This window comes from Blennius ocellaris (genome assembly GCF_963422515.1).
Source record: "Blennius ocellaris genome assembly, chromosome: 3".
Taxonomy (NCBI): Eukaryota; Metazoa; Chordata; class Actinopteri; order Blenniiformes; family Blenniidae; genus Blennius; species Blennius ocellaris.
Window position 1 is genome coordinate 8,776,817 of NC_137652.1, and position 19,341 is coordinate 8,796,157.

The window sequence follows — 19,341 nt, forward strand, 5'->3', positions numbered from 1 at the left end:
ACAAACTACAGTAAATGAGAGAAAGTGTGATTTTATATATATATATGTTTTTGTTTTTTTTTGCAAAGATGCTTTTGATAAACTCATGACGGACCGACAGCCAACTGAAACCGAGACAAAAGCCGGGACATAAATGTAAAAGGATGACAATGGACGCCTGGATGTAGCTCCTGGGATAAGGGGAAGTAACAATAGCAATACTGATTCTCACCTCATCCTCTAAACAGATTTTAATCGCTCACTTGGTGCATATTTGCTGGAATTTATCATCACTCTTGTTTTGCGTCTTTGTTCGTTAGTGCGTTGTCGCTGTTTTGACCCCCTTAAAGCAGAGCACAGGTGGTTAGTAGGAATGTTTAGGAGAAGGTTACAGGGAATACTGAGGGGACGGGACGGGAGGGGGCCTGGAGGCCGGAGGCCGGGATTCAATTTGCTGCCGCTGCAGACGCATCCGGTCGCTGTGGCGTCCTAGTGAGGCAGCGGCACCAGGATGTCCACGTAGTTGATGGGGAAAAAGCCTGAGTTGCCGTGGAGCATCCCCTCGTACCAGTTTTCGTCGATCTTATTGGTGAGGGTGATGATGTCCCCTTCCTTGAAGCCGAGCTCGCCTTCGTTCTCCGGGTCAAAGTCGTACAGGGCGCGGCAGCAGGGCTGGTCCATGGGGGCTGCGGAGCCAAACGACACGGAGAAAGGAACGTTACTGGAGAGGCTCTCGCGGAGGAGATGAGATGCTGAATACAGATTAGAGGCACAATGATCACATGAAAAGCTCGTGAAAAGGCTCACCTGGAGACCTGGCTGTAAGGGGGGTGGGGGTGGGTGGGTGGGGGGTTGGGGCGGAGGAGACGAGACAGAAGAAGCAGAAAACATGACCATCAGTGACGGCAAATGATATGCAGCTTGAGCAGTGGCAAGATGAGTGGTTGGACATTTTCGGGAATGTGCTTATGTTTTGTCTTTCCAGTAGCGACAGGTGGATCACCAGCACTCTGAAACTCTTTGATACGAACACATCAAAGCGAGAAACGGCGTGGATTCAGTTCATTGTTGCCCCTTAAGACTGGATAAGACGTTCACTCTGGATTCGAAAGGGTGGCGTTCACCTTTACGGCCTTATGGGGGCAGTAATGAGCCTTACTTCCAGACCACAGGGAGGCAAAAACAACATGGGACATGAAAACAAATCAACACAAATGAGATTTGTGGGGGAAAAATGACTTCAAACATGAGGCAAATTTAGATCACAGATGAATTCACTGAATTCAAAATAATTAAAAATGAGTTCAACAACAAAATTGTAAATTTTGCCAACATGTGCTTTGATTTGTGTTTTTTATTTTCTGGAGAAATGATCAAGAACGACCTGCAGCGTTTGTCAAATGCAGAGGAGAAGCACTGAGCTCCAGCATGATGAGTGGAGATTAGATTCAATAGGTTGAAGATTATGGCTCAAGTATTTAAAAAAAAAAATGTATTTAATAAGAAACAGTGAGAAGAAAATCATCCTGAGGACTGTTGTTAATCATGAGACTTTGTGTGTGGCAAAGCTTCAATAAATGCACCACAAAATCTGATCTTTTTGATAATAAAATATACTTAAATGACAAAAAATACTGAATTTCAAAAGAATAAAATGGAAAACGGATTGCAAAAATAGAATTATCTTCCAGGATTCTATTTTAATACTTAAAAAAACCAAACTAAAATAAAGTAAAAAAAAGCCATGATTTTTGTTGTGTGTATTTTGCAATGCTGATATTTGCAAATAAACACATTTCCCACAATGAATTCCTTCCCAATTAAAGGATGATGAGCAAAGGAGAAAACGGGTTAGACAGAAACAGCACTGCAGACGAAATGATGAGAAAACGTGGACAAACATACTGTATAGTCAGTTCACACTTTCAACAAATCTCATATTGAAGGTAAATAAATAAAAGAGTGATGGGGAGATATTGCATCCCTTCCTGTCACTCTTGCTCACCTGGAGATCTTGCTGCGAAAGGAAAAGGAGAAAAACAACGGTGACGTGAGAATTTATTTTGGCAATCGGATCTTGAGATGAAGAACTCATGAAGTGATGAAGGAGCAAAGAACTGAAACCAGGAAATAGCGAAGCACGAGGAAACACAAGGGTGGATGAGAAATCGAAAGAGAGGCGGCGGATCAGACGGACAAAGGAATTTGAGGATCGGATCGAAACAGAAAGAGCAAAAGCTTGTCTGCTGGTCGGCCTTTCAGTCTCAGATGAGCGGACGGCACTTGATTTTCTGCGGTTCGTATCATGTAGGAGCAACAATTATTCCAACATTAAATGAAAAAAAAGGGATGGATATGAAAAAAAAAAAGATTTGAAATGATGAAGAGATATTGTTGTATCTCTCCAGGGGTCACGTTTGTCTCACCTGGAGACCTTGCTGCAAAGGTGGAGAAAGGAAACGACATGAGGGAGGGGCAGAAATTAGTCAATGTCATCTTTAAGTGAAAATGAGAAGATGTTGAAGAAATGGACGGATGCGAACACACATGTAGAAACATACTGACAGGAAGGGGAGGAATAAAAAAAAAAAAAAAAAAAAGCACAAGTTTGACCTGGCTCACCTGGAGACCTGGCACCTACGAGAACAAAACAAAAATCATAGTGGGAAAGAGAAAAAGTGCAGAGTTGTATTTATTTGATCAGGACTTTTCGTGGATTTTCTGTTCAGTGCAACCGTTAATAAATGTTGAAGGGAAAACGGCTGGGAAAAGAAAGAGAAAATTAGCAAAATGAAAGCGTAAATTCTCAAATATATTCCGATGCTTTCATTTGTTTTCCTCTGTTCAGTTTTAAAACCTTATTTGATTCATTATGCCAAAGTACATTTTGTGTGTGTTGTTTATTACTGAGCAGTAACTGTATGTGGTTGAGCTCACTGCGGTTACTTTCCGCGAGGCTTCCTATATTATATTTCACATTAAAATGGAGAGGAGAGCTGATGATTCTACGACCAGAAACAGGTTTCAGATGAAAACTGTGAAACGTTTACAGAAATTGGTTTCATTAGAAAATTAAATTGTATTTATAAAGTGAACTAGTTTAATAAACAGAGCTATTTTGTATTTGAGAATTTACATGAAAAATTAAAAACACACAGGGTTAAAAGAAAGAAATTATTAAATCATTCGAAACTTGTCCAGAAACAATCCGTTTTTTTTTTTGTTTTGTTTTGTTTTTTCTCTTGAGTGTACAAACAAGACCTGTTTCTGGACACGTGTCTCTTCACAGTGACAGTCTGTTGTTTGGTTCTCACCTGGAGAGCGAGCGCTGTGGATGCCTCCATTGTGGTTCTCACTGATGGAGAAGTCCAGAGATGTACGCGGTTTGGGAGCGAACTCTTTCCTGGGTTTGATCGACGTATCCCTTATCCTGCAGGTGGGTAGGGAGAGCACCATGTCAGACCGCAAACCGCCTCGCAGAGATCAAGTGCGTCGAGAATAACGACGCAGACGCTATTCTGAAAACCACAGACGCTTCCTGCATGTTACTGTCGCACATGCAACTCGTGCTGTGAATAAATTAAAAGTGCTGACCGTTCATCGATCTTGCTGGAGAGCTGTGTGAGGATCTCAGCGGCCCGGCTGTGATACTCCACCTGAGCGTGGACCAGCGCAGCCAGCTGGCTCACCTGTTCAATCTGTACACACACATGCAGAAGTAACATAACATAACATAACATAACATAACATAACATAACATAATGTAACATAACGTAACATAACATGGTGAAGCGGGTCGTCTCATTCAAAACATTGCAGGTTCGATTCCACATCTGTCCACATGTCAAAGTGTCCATGAGCAAAACCCTGAACCCCCAAACTGCTCCCAGTGGATGAGCTGAGCTCCTTGCATGGCAGCTGCCTCCATATGCATGTGTGAATGTGACTAAAAGCATCATATGTGTGAAATCCATATATGATTGTACACATATACCCAAACCTACCATTTAATGAGTAAACATTACCTTTATTCCATCCATTTCTTTTCCAATAATTGTAAATGTCATTGCAGGTCTTCAATGCATATGCCCATAATAATATTCAACAATATATTTTTTGTTGTTGTTGTTGTATTATCTGTTGACTAGCAACAGGATCATCTTGTATTTTCCTCACATACAGTAAGCAGAAAACGAGCTCACCAGAAAGTTTAATCTGATCCAAAGCGTAAGAAGTTATAAGAAGTACCATGACGACTTTAACTGGAATCTTTCACTGAAAATATTGGCTATATAGAATTTGTCCACTGTTTTCGTAAGATCACCAGACCATAATGTTCAAGCCAAGAGCTGTCAGCAAACCACAGCAACAGAGACAGCTCGCTGTATTTTCATGCAAAATGACAGTTTGCATCAGTGAAGGCTGCAAATATGAGCCATGTTTTCACCGATTCATCTGGGTGGTGTGTATTTATATGCAACTACGCATAACATTATACTGGATACGACTCAGATGAGATGAAACCAGTCTCTATATGTGTCCCTCTGCTGGGCCACATATATACAGTGGAGACACTTTCTGGGGTGCTGCCGATAAAAAAACAGATGAGTATTAACTCAAAGCAAATTGCTTACATCACTCTCCAGCAGGTTGAACATGCTCTGCTCGGCAATCTCCTTGGAGTCATCAAACTTCTCGAGGGCCTGTTTGATCTCGTCGTCTGTCACTTTGCCCTGACGTTTCTTCTTGTAATCAAAGTCCAGACGGCGGCCCTCCATCTTCTTCAGGTGATGCTGCAAATGACATCCAGGAAATCTAAATCCTTGATCTAAAGAAGGCCGTAATTAAATTCCTCCGCGTATCAAAGCCTTGCACTCGTACCTGAATCTCCTTGAGATCTTTTTCATGGAGGTTCTGCATCGGGTCGATAAAGTTCTGCTTCACCTCCATATCCAGAGCGTCTTTAACCTCTCCGAGCTCGCGCATGGCTTCTCCGGCATCGATCAGAGCGACGCCTGCGACAGAGAAAACTGCATTTACATACTGAAAAAAAAAAAAGCACGAATGAGATATTTCATTGTTGGAGTGTTGAGAAGAAATCATTTGATCTCATAAAGATCTACAGCACATTCTGAAGACAAGTTTACCCTTTCTATGTATCCCAATACCTTCACTTGAACTAAAATGACATAGACATCAGACACGCTCATATATTCTGTCACATTGTTACAGCACCCTCGAGGGAAAACGGTTTGTGAAAGTGTGTTTGTGTTTCCTGGATGTTTGGCTCACCAAAGTTAGACTCCTCTCCAAGCTCCCTGCCAAACCTCTGCATGGCTTCTCCCAGGATGGCCTCGGTCTGCGTGTAGCCGGGCCCCTTCTCCTGGCCCCGCATGCGTGACATGGAGTTCATCATGCTCATCTTGGCTCGAGTGGCTGCGAGAAATGAGCAGTCGTGAGAACAAACGCCCTCTGGGCTGAATGGCCGACCAAGTTTTACACATGGTCGTCCAAGAACACCTCAGGCACTGGATTTCAATCGGTTTAATCAAAATGTCTAATTTGCGAGTGGCTGTTTCGCAAATAGTTTGACGTTTGGAGGATGACTGCGAGTTTCCTTGCGTCAATCTAAAACTACCGAACTGACTGGAAACTCCTGCAGACTGAGAAGAACAAGATATAGAGAAACTGTCCTGAGTTTAGACTTTGTAACTGATGATGATGATGGCAAACAGCTGAGAGGAAGAAAAAGCCAACGAGAAGCAGAGTGTTGGTGTGGAGAACACGAGACAGCAGCCACACACACACACACCAATAGTAATCTGCAGAGGCAACGTGAGACCTCCAAACCAGAGACGAGGACAAGATGAGAAAGCATTTTTTTTTTCCCTCCCTCCTTTCAGAATTTGAAAGATCTCTGCAAAGAAAAGGCAGCTGAAGGAAACTGAAAATCAAGAGCAGGAGAAAACTCCTCGGTAACAACGCAGCTCTGCTGGAGGGAGAAGCAAAAACCCCCATATGAATGCAGACGAGCTGCCGTGCGTCTTTCTGTTCTGCAGCGCTGATGCACAAGCGGGCTCGATACGGAGGAGCCTGAGCTGCGACCTAAAGTCAATTATTCAGCAAAGATGATCCAAATCACATCTGAGCAATCAGCAACAAACTGGAGTCACCCTGCACTCCCTCCGTTACAGAAACGTGTGCACTGATTGGAAAATAGATAATGTAAGATGACCTCACAATTTAAAGAGATCTGCTGATGGAAACATGAGTCATCAAGAAAGTTCAGTTGCTCTTTGTTTTGCAAACTCAGACAATCAGTGGTGACTTTTACTTTTACATACAACTCTACATACAGTAGGTGTGATAAATAACATTTTGGAGATGGTGTATAGTCTGGCAGAGGTCTCTCCCTTACCTGGGTTTGGCTGCAGGTACTCGGTGGTCTTGGTCATGATCTCCAGCACCGCTCGGGCGGTGGTGTCCACCCGCTGTGACAGTCCAACAAGGTGGGTGTGTGTGTGTGTGTGTGTGTGGGGGGGGGGGGGGGGGGGGGGGCAGGAAATACAAGCAGAACCAGTGAGAAATGGTGCAGATTGCACTAAAAATAGACGGTTATTCATGTGTAATTATTGGTCTTTAAATAAGCTATCCAGCAGAGAGAGTGAAATCCTTTCCTAAAGCAATGAAAGTTGCTTTCTAATTCAAATAAGTGTCAAAGTGTCGATATGGGCTTTCGGCAGAATTAATTTTTGTCAGCACGCACACACTGTGAAAATGTAATTTGAGTATAAAAACTTTGATCATTTTGAGTAAATCAGACATTTCTCGCTCAATTTCGCTCATAACATTTCAGTTTAGCAGCTGTCAGCGTGTGAATGGCTGAGTGAGTCTGTCGATGTCACTGATCATGTGACGCCTGCAAGACTAGACAAAAGCAATATATAATTAAAATCCAGGACACATCTGTGTCGCAAATACTTGACTGGACTAGTAGAACTCTGTATCAGTCCCAAGGATATCAGTCCCAATTTTTAGAATCTAGTAATGAAATTTGTAAGAAGTGGACTTCAGTTGTTGTGCAAGTAAAGAATCTTCAGACGTGCCTTTTCCATCTCGGTGAAGTCTTCATCGAGCTTTGTTCCCTCTGCTCCTCCAACCTTCTCACTCACTTTCTGCAAAACAGAAACGAAAAAACATTCCGTCACGACAAAATCCATCTCAAACATGTTCAAGGCTAAAATGAAATATGAATTTTTAAAAACAGATTGAAATGATATTAAACAGCAAATGCTAACTAAAAGTATCAGACTGACTTTGTGCTTCACAAGAAGTCAAACTATTTCAGTAATGATTACATTTGAGAACATGACGACACCAGTGCTCACACAAGACAGGGAAGGTGTGTTTTGAACGATCAATGTGAATAATCCTGCATTTAATGTGCTTTTATATTTTTCAGACACTTGATATAAAAACACTTCGGTGTGTTTTAAACCTAAAATGTCATTTTGATGATCTGTTGCAGGTTTGAATAAGTTATCAGCCAAATCTTTCTCCTCACATTGTTTTTGTTGTATGGAGTGAAGAAGAAGAAGAAAAACGGGCTTGTTTTGTTAGCAAAATGTTGATGACTAAGATTGAGGTCTAAAACATACATAATTAAGTAAAAAAATGTAAAGCAGATTTGTTTTTAGCTAGTTGCAAGCTTCATGTTAGAACCTGCAGCAAAACAAACATAAACACAGGTGAACTTGATACACACTTCATAACCTGCAATCCTTTAAACTCAGGATACACAATCTGCAGTGTTTCCTTATGCTTTTTAAGCTTTAGTGTCACGTCTGCTGCTGCGATCCTCCGTCATGTCTCACGTTTTAATGTGATGCAGCAGTGCAGCATTAAAATAAGTTTAAGTGTCAAACAAGCTGCGAGCGACGCGCCGGTCACCCCAGATCCACGTGCACACCCAGACATAACCACTAAAATGGCTCTCGTCCCCTCGCTGTGCGTCGGCTGACAATACATCCAGCTCGGCCACCATCCAGCCTCAGCATGTGATATAACCACAAGCCTCCGGGAGGCAGCGATCTGACACAACGAGGCCAGACACAGCCCTCGGAGGACGGTCGAGGCAGAGTGGGGGGAGAAAGGGGCTTTCAGGGAACATTAAAATTCAGGACTAAAGAAACTATGAAAGCTAAGGTCAGTGGATGACATTTTTCCTCGAGTGACACACAGTAAATGACACTTTACTCAAATACTTCTTGGACAGAAGGTGTAAAATGTCAAATATTTGGTTGCTACTCTTCTTTTTCTTTTCTTTTTTTTTTTGTGGGGGTGGTTCAAAAAGCACTTACGCATTATGAAAAGCCTGAAATTACTGGGAGTTAATAACGTGAAAGTGAGACGTGTTTCTTTGCAGGGGTGAAACACGGCGAGCTGATCTGTGACAGACAGGGCGGGCAGGTTTGTGAGACTAAGCCTGTGACAGCAGTTTATGCAGTGTAAGACTTTGCGAGGATTGGTGCTGTATGAGTCATCCGAGTATCTTCTGATCCCACTCATGAAATATTCTAAAAGCAACGTAACACACACACACACACACACACACACACACACACACACACACACACACACACACACACACACACACACACACACACACACACACACACACACACACACACACACACACACACACACACACACACACACACCTTGTTGAAATAAGCTACACTTCCTGTCGTTCCTTTCACCTCGGTGTCAGTACAGTGTCTGCCAATTCTTCGTCAGCTGGTTGCCATGGAGACAGGTACCTGCCCGGGCTCGGCTTCTATCAGGTGCGGGGGTCTCGGCAGCCCCTACTTCCTCTTTTTCCTCTCCCACACCGCATCCTTTCTTCTGTCAGACTCCGTGATCAAACACTAATAAGGACGCGTGATTCGTGCCGACAACATCGCCGTGTGACAAGAGGAGCCAATAAAATGGAGGTGTGTGCCTGTCGGATGTATAGCCGGAGAAACAGAGAGTATAGGACGCACTCGGTTCACGCATGAACACACCAGCCACAGCTGTGGCGAAACCTCTGGGGTTTGTACAGGGAATCTAATTATAAACTAAACTACTTTACACTTGAGAGTGTCTATGAAAGGAGCAGCACAGAAAATAGAGAGGAGAGAGTTTATCTTTAATCATTTTTTTCCCTTCTTTTTTAAAGAGGTTACATCTACGCCTGTGTGACACTGAGCACACGCTGGCTTTAATGAGTCATCCAAGCTCACAACACTGACAAGTGGAAAGAAAACATCAGAGGAGGATTTACAGTAGGATTTTTTTTTTAAATTTGCTTTGGGTTTTAATCTCATCACTGTGTAAACTCAGAATATTTAGCAGTGAATAATGATCGTGTCTCATCATAGAGCCTCTGTCTGGGAGCCTCTGCAGGACTTGTCAAGTTATTCACTAGAGAGAAAATATTCTGATTATTGTGAAGTCGCACACCAGGTTGATAAAGAATACTTTAAAATGTTTGAAATACAGCAGTAAAACTGCAGTTTTCTTTAATTAAATTAAAGAACATCACATAGTCGTGCTTAATTCAAGGTCCTTTTGAAAAACACAACAGTCTCTGACTTTGGCCTCCTGAAGTCTGTAATCTGGGTAAAACTAATAAAATGAAGTCTATGGTAAAGCAAGACTGAAAATAGAGCCATTTGTTAGCGATATTTCACTTAGTTCCAATAATATCACACATTTAAGTTCATTTGTAATTTGCTGAAAGCCAACATTGACACTTTTTTGTTTCTCATATGTGGATCACCTTGATTTTTATTTCTGTAACTGACTGCCGGGTAAAGAGAACAACAAACAGGGGTTATGAATGAAGTGTGAGTCTACAAAATTGTAATGCTCATAAGTGCTATTAATTTTGGGATATGTGAGCCTGAAAGGGAGCCATTATTGGATTTTCTGTTGTCTTGGAAACTGAGGACACGTTTGTTGGCTGCAACTGAAAGAGCGACTGAACAACGTGGGACAGCCATGTTTCACTGTGGCTGCCCTCATCTGCCTTTAAATGCGACTTACAAAGGATTCAAGCTCTGGGAAAAGATACAACTGAAGCTCTGGGGAGAATCCAGTCCTGCACACTGATCGCCACTTTATATTTAGAAAGAAAGAGTTTGACGTTTGGGTCCAGCTGGCTGTCCTCAGTTTCATCCACATCAGATGTGGTAATAATGACATTTAAAGTTTCACCTGTGTGACAAAAGCAGAGCAAAACTTGGACCCATTGAACAGACTTTGTAGAAAAAAAACCCCCAAGCAAGCCAGTCCTTCAAAAGAAATTCAAATCTCATCAGTTAAATCAGACCGACGTGGATTTGCTAAAATAAGGAAAACTTGTAATTTATAGGCTGTGGCTGAAATCTCTTGTTTCGCTCACATGCACAATGATCCTGAAAGAACAGACACGCAACATTTCAGCATCCAACTGAGACTTTGGGTGTTGTTTTGAGTGTTGCAGCACTGAATAGGAAAATGTGGGACTGTTCACAGAGGAAAGTGTCCATCAAACACATTGACACTGTTGTTCTGTTTCATCTCAGTGGGATTCTGATAAAATATAAATACTATGTTTAAAAACTGCGATGAATCAAACGTAAATTATAGCAGAGTTGTTTCACAAACAGATTTTGCCTTATGTCTATACAACTGCTTACAACAGAGCTGAAACACGTCCTGCCTGTCTTCCTGTTATTGATTGGCTTAGATAGGAAAAAAAAAATACTCTCATAAAATATATGTAATTTATTGTTTTATTTATTTATTTAAAATCTTAATCTTCTCAAATAAAACATTTTTCCTCGAGCCTTTTAGTGGAGTAACAAACTGTATGAGCTCAATCATCAATCAGTGCATACTCTAACCCCCCCCCCAAGATTAGTCTCAAGCAGTATGTTACACCATTTTATTTATTTGGAAGCCTACGCGTGTCCCAGATTGTTGATGTATTTGGCTCAGAGGCAGAGGAAAAGTCACGGTTGGTAGAAGTGAGTTGTTTATCTAAATGGATGAATAACAACTCAGTGTCGTGGACTCTGTGGGGACGACGGTGGATATTGTCAGGGAGAAAGCAGAAGAGTGAATTAAATTATCCGTTTTGAGTCAGTGAAACTACTGCTGTGCCGTCGTCACATGTGTAATTCACCCCCTCCCCTCCACCACCATCACCACCACCACCAGGCGTTTGCAGAACTGGGAGCAAAGTCCTATTGGACCTTTGATGGCTGTGAGCTGAGGAAACAGCCATTCAGTACAGTGATGGAGGGAAGATGCAAGCCAGGATGCCCTCGCACTAAACGACTATATATACAGCATGTCACAGCCAATAACCCGCAGCAGTGATGGTGCAGCCTGCCGGTGACGTACGATGTCCCGGAGAAACGTGGCACAAGCCCACAATCACAAGTAACGATCAGGACAGCAGATATCTGAAAACCTCCCGATGATGATCGATGATGATCCAGCAGTGGCGCACACACCTGATCTCACTCTGACCAACGGACGCACGCACGCACATCGATCTCAGTCTGTTCTTTCTCCACGCATCGCTCATTCTTCACCCTTCTGCTCCCACCACTTCAGGCGAAGGACACCACAAGGTGAACTGAGCAGCAGTGTGAACTGAACCTTGCCGAGATGGGTGAATTGTGCATTGGTGCAGCTGGGGAAGGACAGAAGCTGCGTGGAGAATATATTGTTCTTGTGTCGCAGCAACGCTGCCGATGCACACGTGTATGTGCTTTGTAATCGCTCCATATAAAGAAACGGATAGAGTTTGACTAAAGGCTCCATATCAACGGTCAGACAATACAGACTCCTCAAAAAATACTAAACAACTGGTCCTCCTGCAACACGCACGCACGCAAAACCAGATCTCAGCTGCAATCTTCCACTTCCTTATTTATGACTGATATAGTTATATCTTTTTCTTGTTACTCATTTTGCATTGTGGAGCTGCTAAACAATGTTGTTGTTCCTGAAACAATTATAACACAAACTGTAGGAATGTAATGAATAACAATTGTTATATCTATTGTATATAGTAGGTGTCCTGTTTCACTGAAGTCTCAAATCTTCATGTTCGCTGGAGTTTGATATGTGAAGCACATGTAAAAATCACTGGTTTAAAAAGCGAGCCGGGTTAGTGTGTGCTGCATTTAGAATAGTTTCACTCCTTTACTTCGCTATTTGTTAGTGTTTTCTATCTGCAAACTGAAGTGGTTGAAACCATCCCTTTCACGGAAGCACGAAGACACTTTTCATGCAAACCGCCTGAAAGAAAAACTGTGGAAGATTAATTTTTCATGGAGGGAATAAAACATCTCATCATGAAAGTGGTAGACCTGAACTAAATGGATGTGTGTGGTGAAAGAATGCAGTCTCATTTCTAGCAAAAGAAAACTAAGTCTCTAATAAAACCATTAGTATTCTGAGAGTTAAAACAAAACTAGCAAAACAATAGTACCACTTTCTGTGCATGAACCAAAAGTAAAGCTGCACAGACCCGAGTGTAATTATACTCAGACTACTCCCCAAAAAACCTGCAGCTTTGGTTCACATGAGGCTTCTGGATGGATTTTTCACACTTTGGGCTGCCAGTCTTCACTGACTGGCAGCCATTTGAACCAAATCAGATCAGATTAAACACGCTAAATGTGGAAGGAAAACAGCTTCAAGGTGTTGCCAAAAGGCCGCTGGGTGTCCTCCTTCCCCGTCCTAAAATGTCTCGCACCGTGAGTCAGGTCAGACAGCCGCGTGTGTCCTGACACGCTCTCACAGCAGATCTTTACAGCTCGTCTATAGTATGCACTCCAGGCCTACAGTGACAGGCGGAGGTAAAAACTGAAACCAAACAAGATGTGTTAACTCACTTTTTACATGCACAGTTTTGACATTGATCGTCTTTACCACATGTTCTTTTTACCCAGTTTCCATGTTAAAGGTCTGTTATTATATTGCTGTAAGCTCAGCCCCTGCACGGCTCCAGAGTTTATATGTTTGCGTATGTTTCTATGAAAGTTCGGGTTTAGAATATGTGCTGATGGATGAGCTGGGAGGAATTTCTTGTTCTGGCCAAGACATGAATCACCCGTCTCATCCAAATCTCAGCAAGAAGAGAAATTAGCACGTTTCCACTGATGTCTTACTTTTTTAATAACTATGTATGATTCTTGTAAAGAAAAAAATAGCTGACAATAGTTTTAGTAACTAGTTTCTTCAGATACTAAGCAATTTATTCAACATTAAAGTTTTTTCCGCCATAAAATCCCTCAATGACCGATTGATAACCGGTATTGATCCATCAAAGACGATTCATCTGCAGCCTTAAGGTATTTCATTGGCGATAAAGAGAAGTAACCCCACAGATTAATGCAGCAGGAGAGCTACACCTACATGCTCAGGTAATAGTATTAACGGGCCGAGGTGTCCTCTGACACACTTATCTGTTGTTGCTTTTAAACGGAAGCCCAGGATTAGATTATGTTGCTCTCTGCACGTCGATCGATACCACAACGGCATCATATCTGCACAGGCACGGACCCCGTTAGCAGAGTTTCAAAGATGCTTAAATGAGGAATACATTCAATGAATTCCCAAAAAATAACTATACAGTGGATAGAGAAGATAAAACTTGCCCCTGTGGTTTAGTTGTGCCTGCAGATTTTGTCATGTTTTTTTTTTTCATTTCATGTTATATGTCATAAAAACACAAGGAAACAAGCTTTGAAAGTGACCATGCAGACTTTGTACAGTTTTGCTGCATCATTTGCTAATTAGTTGCAGAAGAATAACAAAAATAAAAAGACTGTGAGTGCTTTATTTTTTTTTTGGGGGGGGGGTAGGTTTGATTGATATAATCTATGAAATCCAAGCTGAGGGAGGCCTTGGGGTTCTGTACACAATTTCCCTGCAGTCAATTAAAAAGATGTTGAGATATTTCTGTCTGGACTGACGGACCGACTCCACTCACATCCCCGGAGCCCCGCCCAGCGCCGATAAAAATAGAATGAAAGCTACAGCGTAGCCCATCACCTGCTGTTTGGATCGTCATCATGTAACTCGAGTTCTTTTCCTTTTTTTGGGGGAGTCTTTCTCTGCCCCCCCCCACCCCCACCATTATCATCATCATCATCGTTGTCGTACTGGCTGATTTTTTTAGCATCAAAACCTGAACCATTTCAGTCGTTTGCATCAGTCACATGGCGGACAATGTGAGGCGTACGAGTAGAGCACTGCTGCTGCCGCCGCTCCTCCCGTCCGCCTCCCCCGCCTCCCCCCTCCGTCTTTCCTGCTCACTAGTCTAATCCCGGACAGGCACACGGAGGCCCCTGCTTTAAATACGCCCAGGGTGGAAGAGGGAGATTAAAAATGACAAGAGTGATTAGCGAGACTATTAGGAGGACAGCCCCCGCTGCTGGACAATACCAGGAGGATCTGACTCTTCCTGACAGCGTCCCCCCCCCCCACACACACACACACCTACCTGCCCTTTCCTCATCTGTAGGGACATGTCAGAGGACAGCAGTGACAATCTCACTGCAGTTGTTCCTCTTGTTTCGGCATGTTTTCACACCCCCCCCCCCCCCGCCTTTGTACCAATCCATTTTCACTTTAGTGTGCTCTGAGTGCTATAAGAGCGAAGAGGCAGGGAGACACAGCGGCTGGGGTCAGCTGGGAATATGCGCCAATGAGGGGACTGATCTTAAAATGTCCAGACAGGAAATGCGTGACAATGCCCAAGAGATCTTTGTCTTGTACTGCTTATTGTCAATTTTCACATTGTTTACAGACAGTTTTGCACTTCTGTCTTCATCTCTGCCAAATCTCACACACAGGTACTCTTGAGGCGTCCCTCTTCTCATCATCACACTTCACACACAACGTGCTGCTGCGCGTGCGTCCGCAGTGACTCATCCACATGTCAAACTGCATTCGACCAAACCGAAATCTACCCCAGTGCGATGGTCGGACCTCGTCTGACCAGGATTTTTGAGGACAAGACACCAGGAAGTCGTGACCTTCAATGCTTAAAAGACGACATCTTATTTAGAAGGGAGCCTGTGATCAGCCGGAGAGGAAACCTGTGCTCCTGGGGAATCAAGGAAAATCCCTCTGCTATTCTTAAATCACGGCGTTTGCAGCCAACGTGGGGGTGGCTGCCGATTGCTGCTGTTGCAGGATAATCCTGAAGAACGCAGACACCCAAAGCCCCATTTGCAGGGAGGAAATTTAACAGTGCTACTGGTTGAGATTACTTTAAAACCATAAAAAAAAAAGCAATGACAACAGTTCATATTTGCAGAAGAGGTGGGTTTTGTTCAGTGCGTTTATGTCACGTCGGTGGCAGACCGATCGGATTGACTTCTAGACGGGAGAGGGTGCCAGCTGTTTGTCTGTCCCGACCCATGCCAGCATCAGTCCACAGGCTGGCCACGTTGCTTCACTAACCCCTATCCTCTCTGAGTGTGTGGCCTGTGGCTATTATAATCTGATTTGTAAGCCTTTGCATGGCTCTTATGTAACAGCAGGGATGAGTCTGGAGCTGGAGAGATGTGTGCACACACTCCCATTGGTGGGGGGGGGGGCATAGAGGAGGGTAGTGGGTGAGAACCAGCTGGCACTGTGTGTGTGTGCGTGTGTGCATGTGATGAAAGCGTGCCAGAGTTTGTGATGAAGGGTGGTAAGACAAAGATGGAGGATGATGAGTAAGTGGACACGCGACAGGAATGATGGCCAACGATTGCAGAGCTGCGTGTTTTCAAACACAGAATTATTCCTCTATTTTGTCGCACCTGATGAGGGAAAACCTTGCTCAGCGATAAGCTCCATTGTGTCGCTGGAGGTGAAAATAAATGTCATTCTTTTTAAAAGGCAGACTTTATTCCACACTGTATTCTGCTAATATGTATGCCTTGGTGCACTGTGCTGCGCGCGGTACTCTCTGGACAAGCACACTCAGTATCGTCGCTGCCAGACCTCCCACTGGTCTGCCCAGGAATGAGGAAAAGGTGCGAAACACACAGTGTGTTCGTCATGTTCTCTTTTAATTCTCGCACACAATCATTTTCTAACCACTCACTCCTCTGCTCACTCCCTTTAAAAATCAAGCTGCTTACTGATGTCTAGTTTAGTTCATTCTCTTACATCTATTGTGCTCCTCAATTTTAAATAAAATTTTTTTTTTTAATTTTAGCATCTGTCTTTACTGCACTGCAACAAAAATATGCAGCAAGACTTTGTGTCCTTCGGCAGATCTACATTGTGATGACCTCAACAATTCTTTTAATGTTTTTCAGTCTTCATTCGACACAACGCAGCCTGGCAGTAAAAGTTGGAGGTGATCCCCTGGTGATTGTTTGCAGAAAACAGCGTGGCGGTGAAGTGGAGGAAGTAAACACCAGCTGAAAATCTAGCCCCTAATGTAAAGTGTTTTAATTTTCCACCTTGTTTCAGTGATTGTTTCTAAATGACTGACCTGACGTCAGGGAACGGTGACGTCAGGTGTTGGGTGTTGCCGCCGTAGCTGACAGTAGTGGCCTCCACCGGAGAGCTTCTGCTCCTTCCATGGTTCACGTCGATGCAGAGTGTGTTTGTGGTTCGGTGGAGAGGCGTGAACGACTGAAGGAGTCACATCTCTGGACACGCAGCATCAATCTGGTTGGGGGAAGTGAATGATGGCAGCCATTTGACTTCACTTGATTCAATCAGTGACTTGTGGATTTGTACTAAAAAGAGGGCTGATGAGACCAGCGTGCCTCCACAGAAAGGCTCATCATATGGTCCAATGCCTTCAGTGATTCCCGTCAGATTTTGGGTTGTGAGAAGGATTGCTTTCCAACACCAGCCTTGTTCGTAACTTGAAGATAACAGTCCAACATCCACAGCCAGGAAAGTACAAACTTCCTCTCCCCTCTTTCTCATGCCGTCTTTGTTCATTTGAATCAATTGCCGGTTGAATTACAACCAATAATATAGACTTGAGAACTGAAGTCCTCTAAGAAGCAGGTTTTGTTTCCACTTTTTTCCTCGCCATAATTTCAAGCCCCCACCCTCTGCCGACGATGGACGTAATAGATTTGAAGCTTTCTAAGAGCTGCGGTTACAGGTGATGAAGCAAATATTTTCTTGGTTGACTTGGTATATTGACGTTTTTCCACTTCTCTGACTTTCAGCTGTTCCCTTTAGGGCTCCTCTGCCTCCATCCCGCTTTATCCCCGCCTCCAACGTGTCCTCCTTCCTTACATCTCCAAATCCTCTCCGAGGTCTTCCTCTTCTCCTGCCCAGCAGCTCAATCTCCAACATCCTTTGTCCAAAATATCCACTCTCTCCTCAGCACTCGTCTCAAAAGGCTCCTCCTGCATTTAAAAATGTAAATATGGCCACACTTTGGAAACTCGGCTGTCATGGCAGCTGCCCTGAACAGCTGGCGGCAGGTCCAGCAACAGATTGTTTTAGATTGACTGGATTGAGAGGATGAGACGGGGGAAGCTTGTCCTCATTTGTTGAAGCTGTTTTCTAACTTGACATTTAAACACAAGGAGAGTCTGTCCTGTTATTTAGAAACAACATGATTAGACTGGGTCAAATGTGCGGCGTCTCGATTCTACTCCAGTGATGCTAAAAAGCTGTTTCTGTTTTAGAAAAAATACAAAAACAAAAACAAAATAACTAAAAGAGAATATTTATTCAGACAGAAGACCGGAGGAGGAACCGATCTCTTGACTCGCTCAGTCATCGATATGGAAAAAAACAACAGTGAATGTGATTAAAAAAATAAATAAATCAGCTGTTGATAGAGCAGATGGGTCTCCGCTTATACGGAAGAGGCTGTAGGTCTTTCTGTGTGGAGTTTGCTGAAGAAACTCTGGATCTACTTCGTCTAAAAGTGTAACAACCAATAACATAATAATGGCCTATAATATCTGTTGATGATGTCATAATTTGGACTATTTTAAATGGTATAAATCAAAACATACCAATAGTGTAATGGGATATTTGATCCATTATCAAAACATTCTGCAAACAATCAAATACATTATTACATTGAAAATGTATTAGCTACAGCCAATATAGTAATAAGTTTAACAGAACTGCATTTCTTGAAAAAAAAAAGTTTTTGCCTATCATACTCATTCAATGAGTATATATGAGTATATATGCACCACTCTCAATTATGGTTATAACAAATATGTCATTAGTTGATTACATTACTGGCAAGTTATCAAATGATTAGCTATATTACAATAAAAGCAGCCAAAAATATTACGTGATTGTCCATTATTAGATAATCAGTTGTTATAATGTGTGTTTGACTTCTATTGGTGACTCTAAATTGCACAAATTGAATACAATCGTGTGTCTGTCTTTCTCTCACAGCGGTGGACTGCAGCCTGTTCAGTGTAACCTGCCGTCACCCATTGTTATCTGGGGAAAGCTCCAGTGCCCCACGACCCAAATAAGATATAGAAGATGGATAGTGGAGCAGATTTAGTGTCGATAAAAACCATCGTCACTGGTTACAGCCCCAGAGTTTTGTCCTCATTCATCACACGCAAACAGACAAAGATGAACGCGACCTTAAAATAATGTTTTATAAATGAACCTTTATACTTATATGGAATGACTCACCATCACTGAAAACACACACGCCCACATGCACGCACACACGCTCACTAAATGTGGAACACAAAAACACTATTTCTCTCTTGCATTTGATTGCACTTTGCAATTTCCATTTCAAACAGCAGTACGTCTCCAAGAAGAGATAATGATGGAGCTTCGAGGCCGGCAGAGCACTCATCCTGCACCAAAACATAGCTGAGCAGGAGGTGTGTGTGTGCGTGTGTGCAGGTGTGTCTGTACAGCAGGTTAACAGTAATATCAGTTCAATGTTTACCCTGCAGTGCTGTTAGTTAAGCCTGTGTGGGTGTAATGATGTGGCTGTCTAGGATAATGAACGCTGAACATCAGTATTAATGACAGTTATTAAAGCTCAGTTTCAGGCCTTTGCCGGCAGTGTGTGTGCGTGTGTGTGTGTGTTTTATCTTTCAGACATCTACGACACCTGGTTCGATCCCAGGGTTGCAGGCTGTTCTTTCCACTGCACACACGGGTTTTCTTCAGGCGCTTTGGATCCCACTCGCAGTCCAACAAAATGTGTGTTTGAGGTTAATTGCCGACTCCAAATTGCCTTGTAGCTGTGAATGTGAGTCTCGGTGTCTTCGCCATTTGACGGACGCTGCAAAACCCTACTGGCGATAGAGCGATATAGAAGATGGATGGACGACGGCGTTA

At 43.0% G+C, this 19,341-nt stretch overlaps 1 protein-coding gene across 1 annotated transcript in view; it reads right to left on the reverse strand.

Moving 5' to 3' along the window:
* Positions 1–468: 468 nt before the first annotated feature.
* Positions 469–19,341, reverse strand: part of sh3gl2a (SH3 domain containing GRB2 like 2a, endophilin A1) — a gene marked incomplete at both ends in the record, with an annotated part of 32,110 nt that continues 13,237 nt past the window's right edge. The window contains 8 exons of the mRNA XM_080517883.1: positions 469–731; positions 3,294–3,409; positions 3,574–3,677; positions 4,614–4,772; positions 4,861–4,994; positions 5,272–5,415; positions 6,398–6,470; positions 7,086–7,154. Coding sequence (XP_080374009.1) covers positions 469–731; positions 3,294–3,409; positions 3,574–3,677; positions 4,614–4,772; positions 4,861–4,994; positions 5,272–5,415; positions 6,398–6,470; positions 7,086–7,154 — 1,062 coding nt within the window. The remainder of the gene's footprint in view (positions 732–3,293; positions 3,410–3,573; positions 3,678–4,613; positions 4,773–4,860; positions 4,995–5,271; positions 5,416–6,397; positions 6,471–7,085; positions 7,155–19,341) is intronic.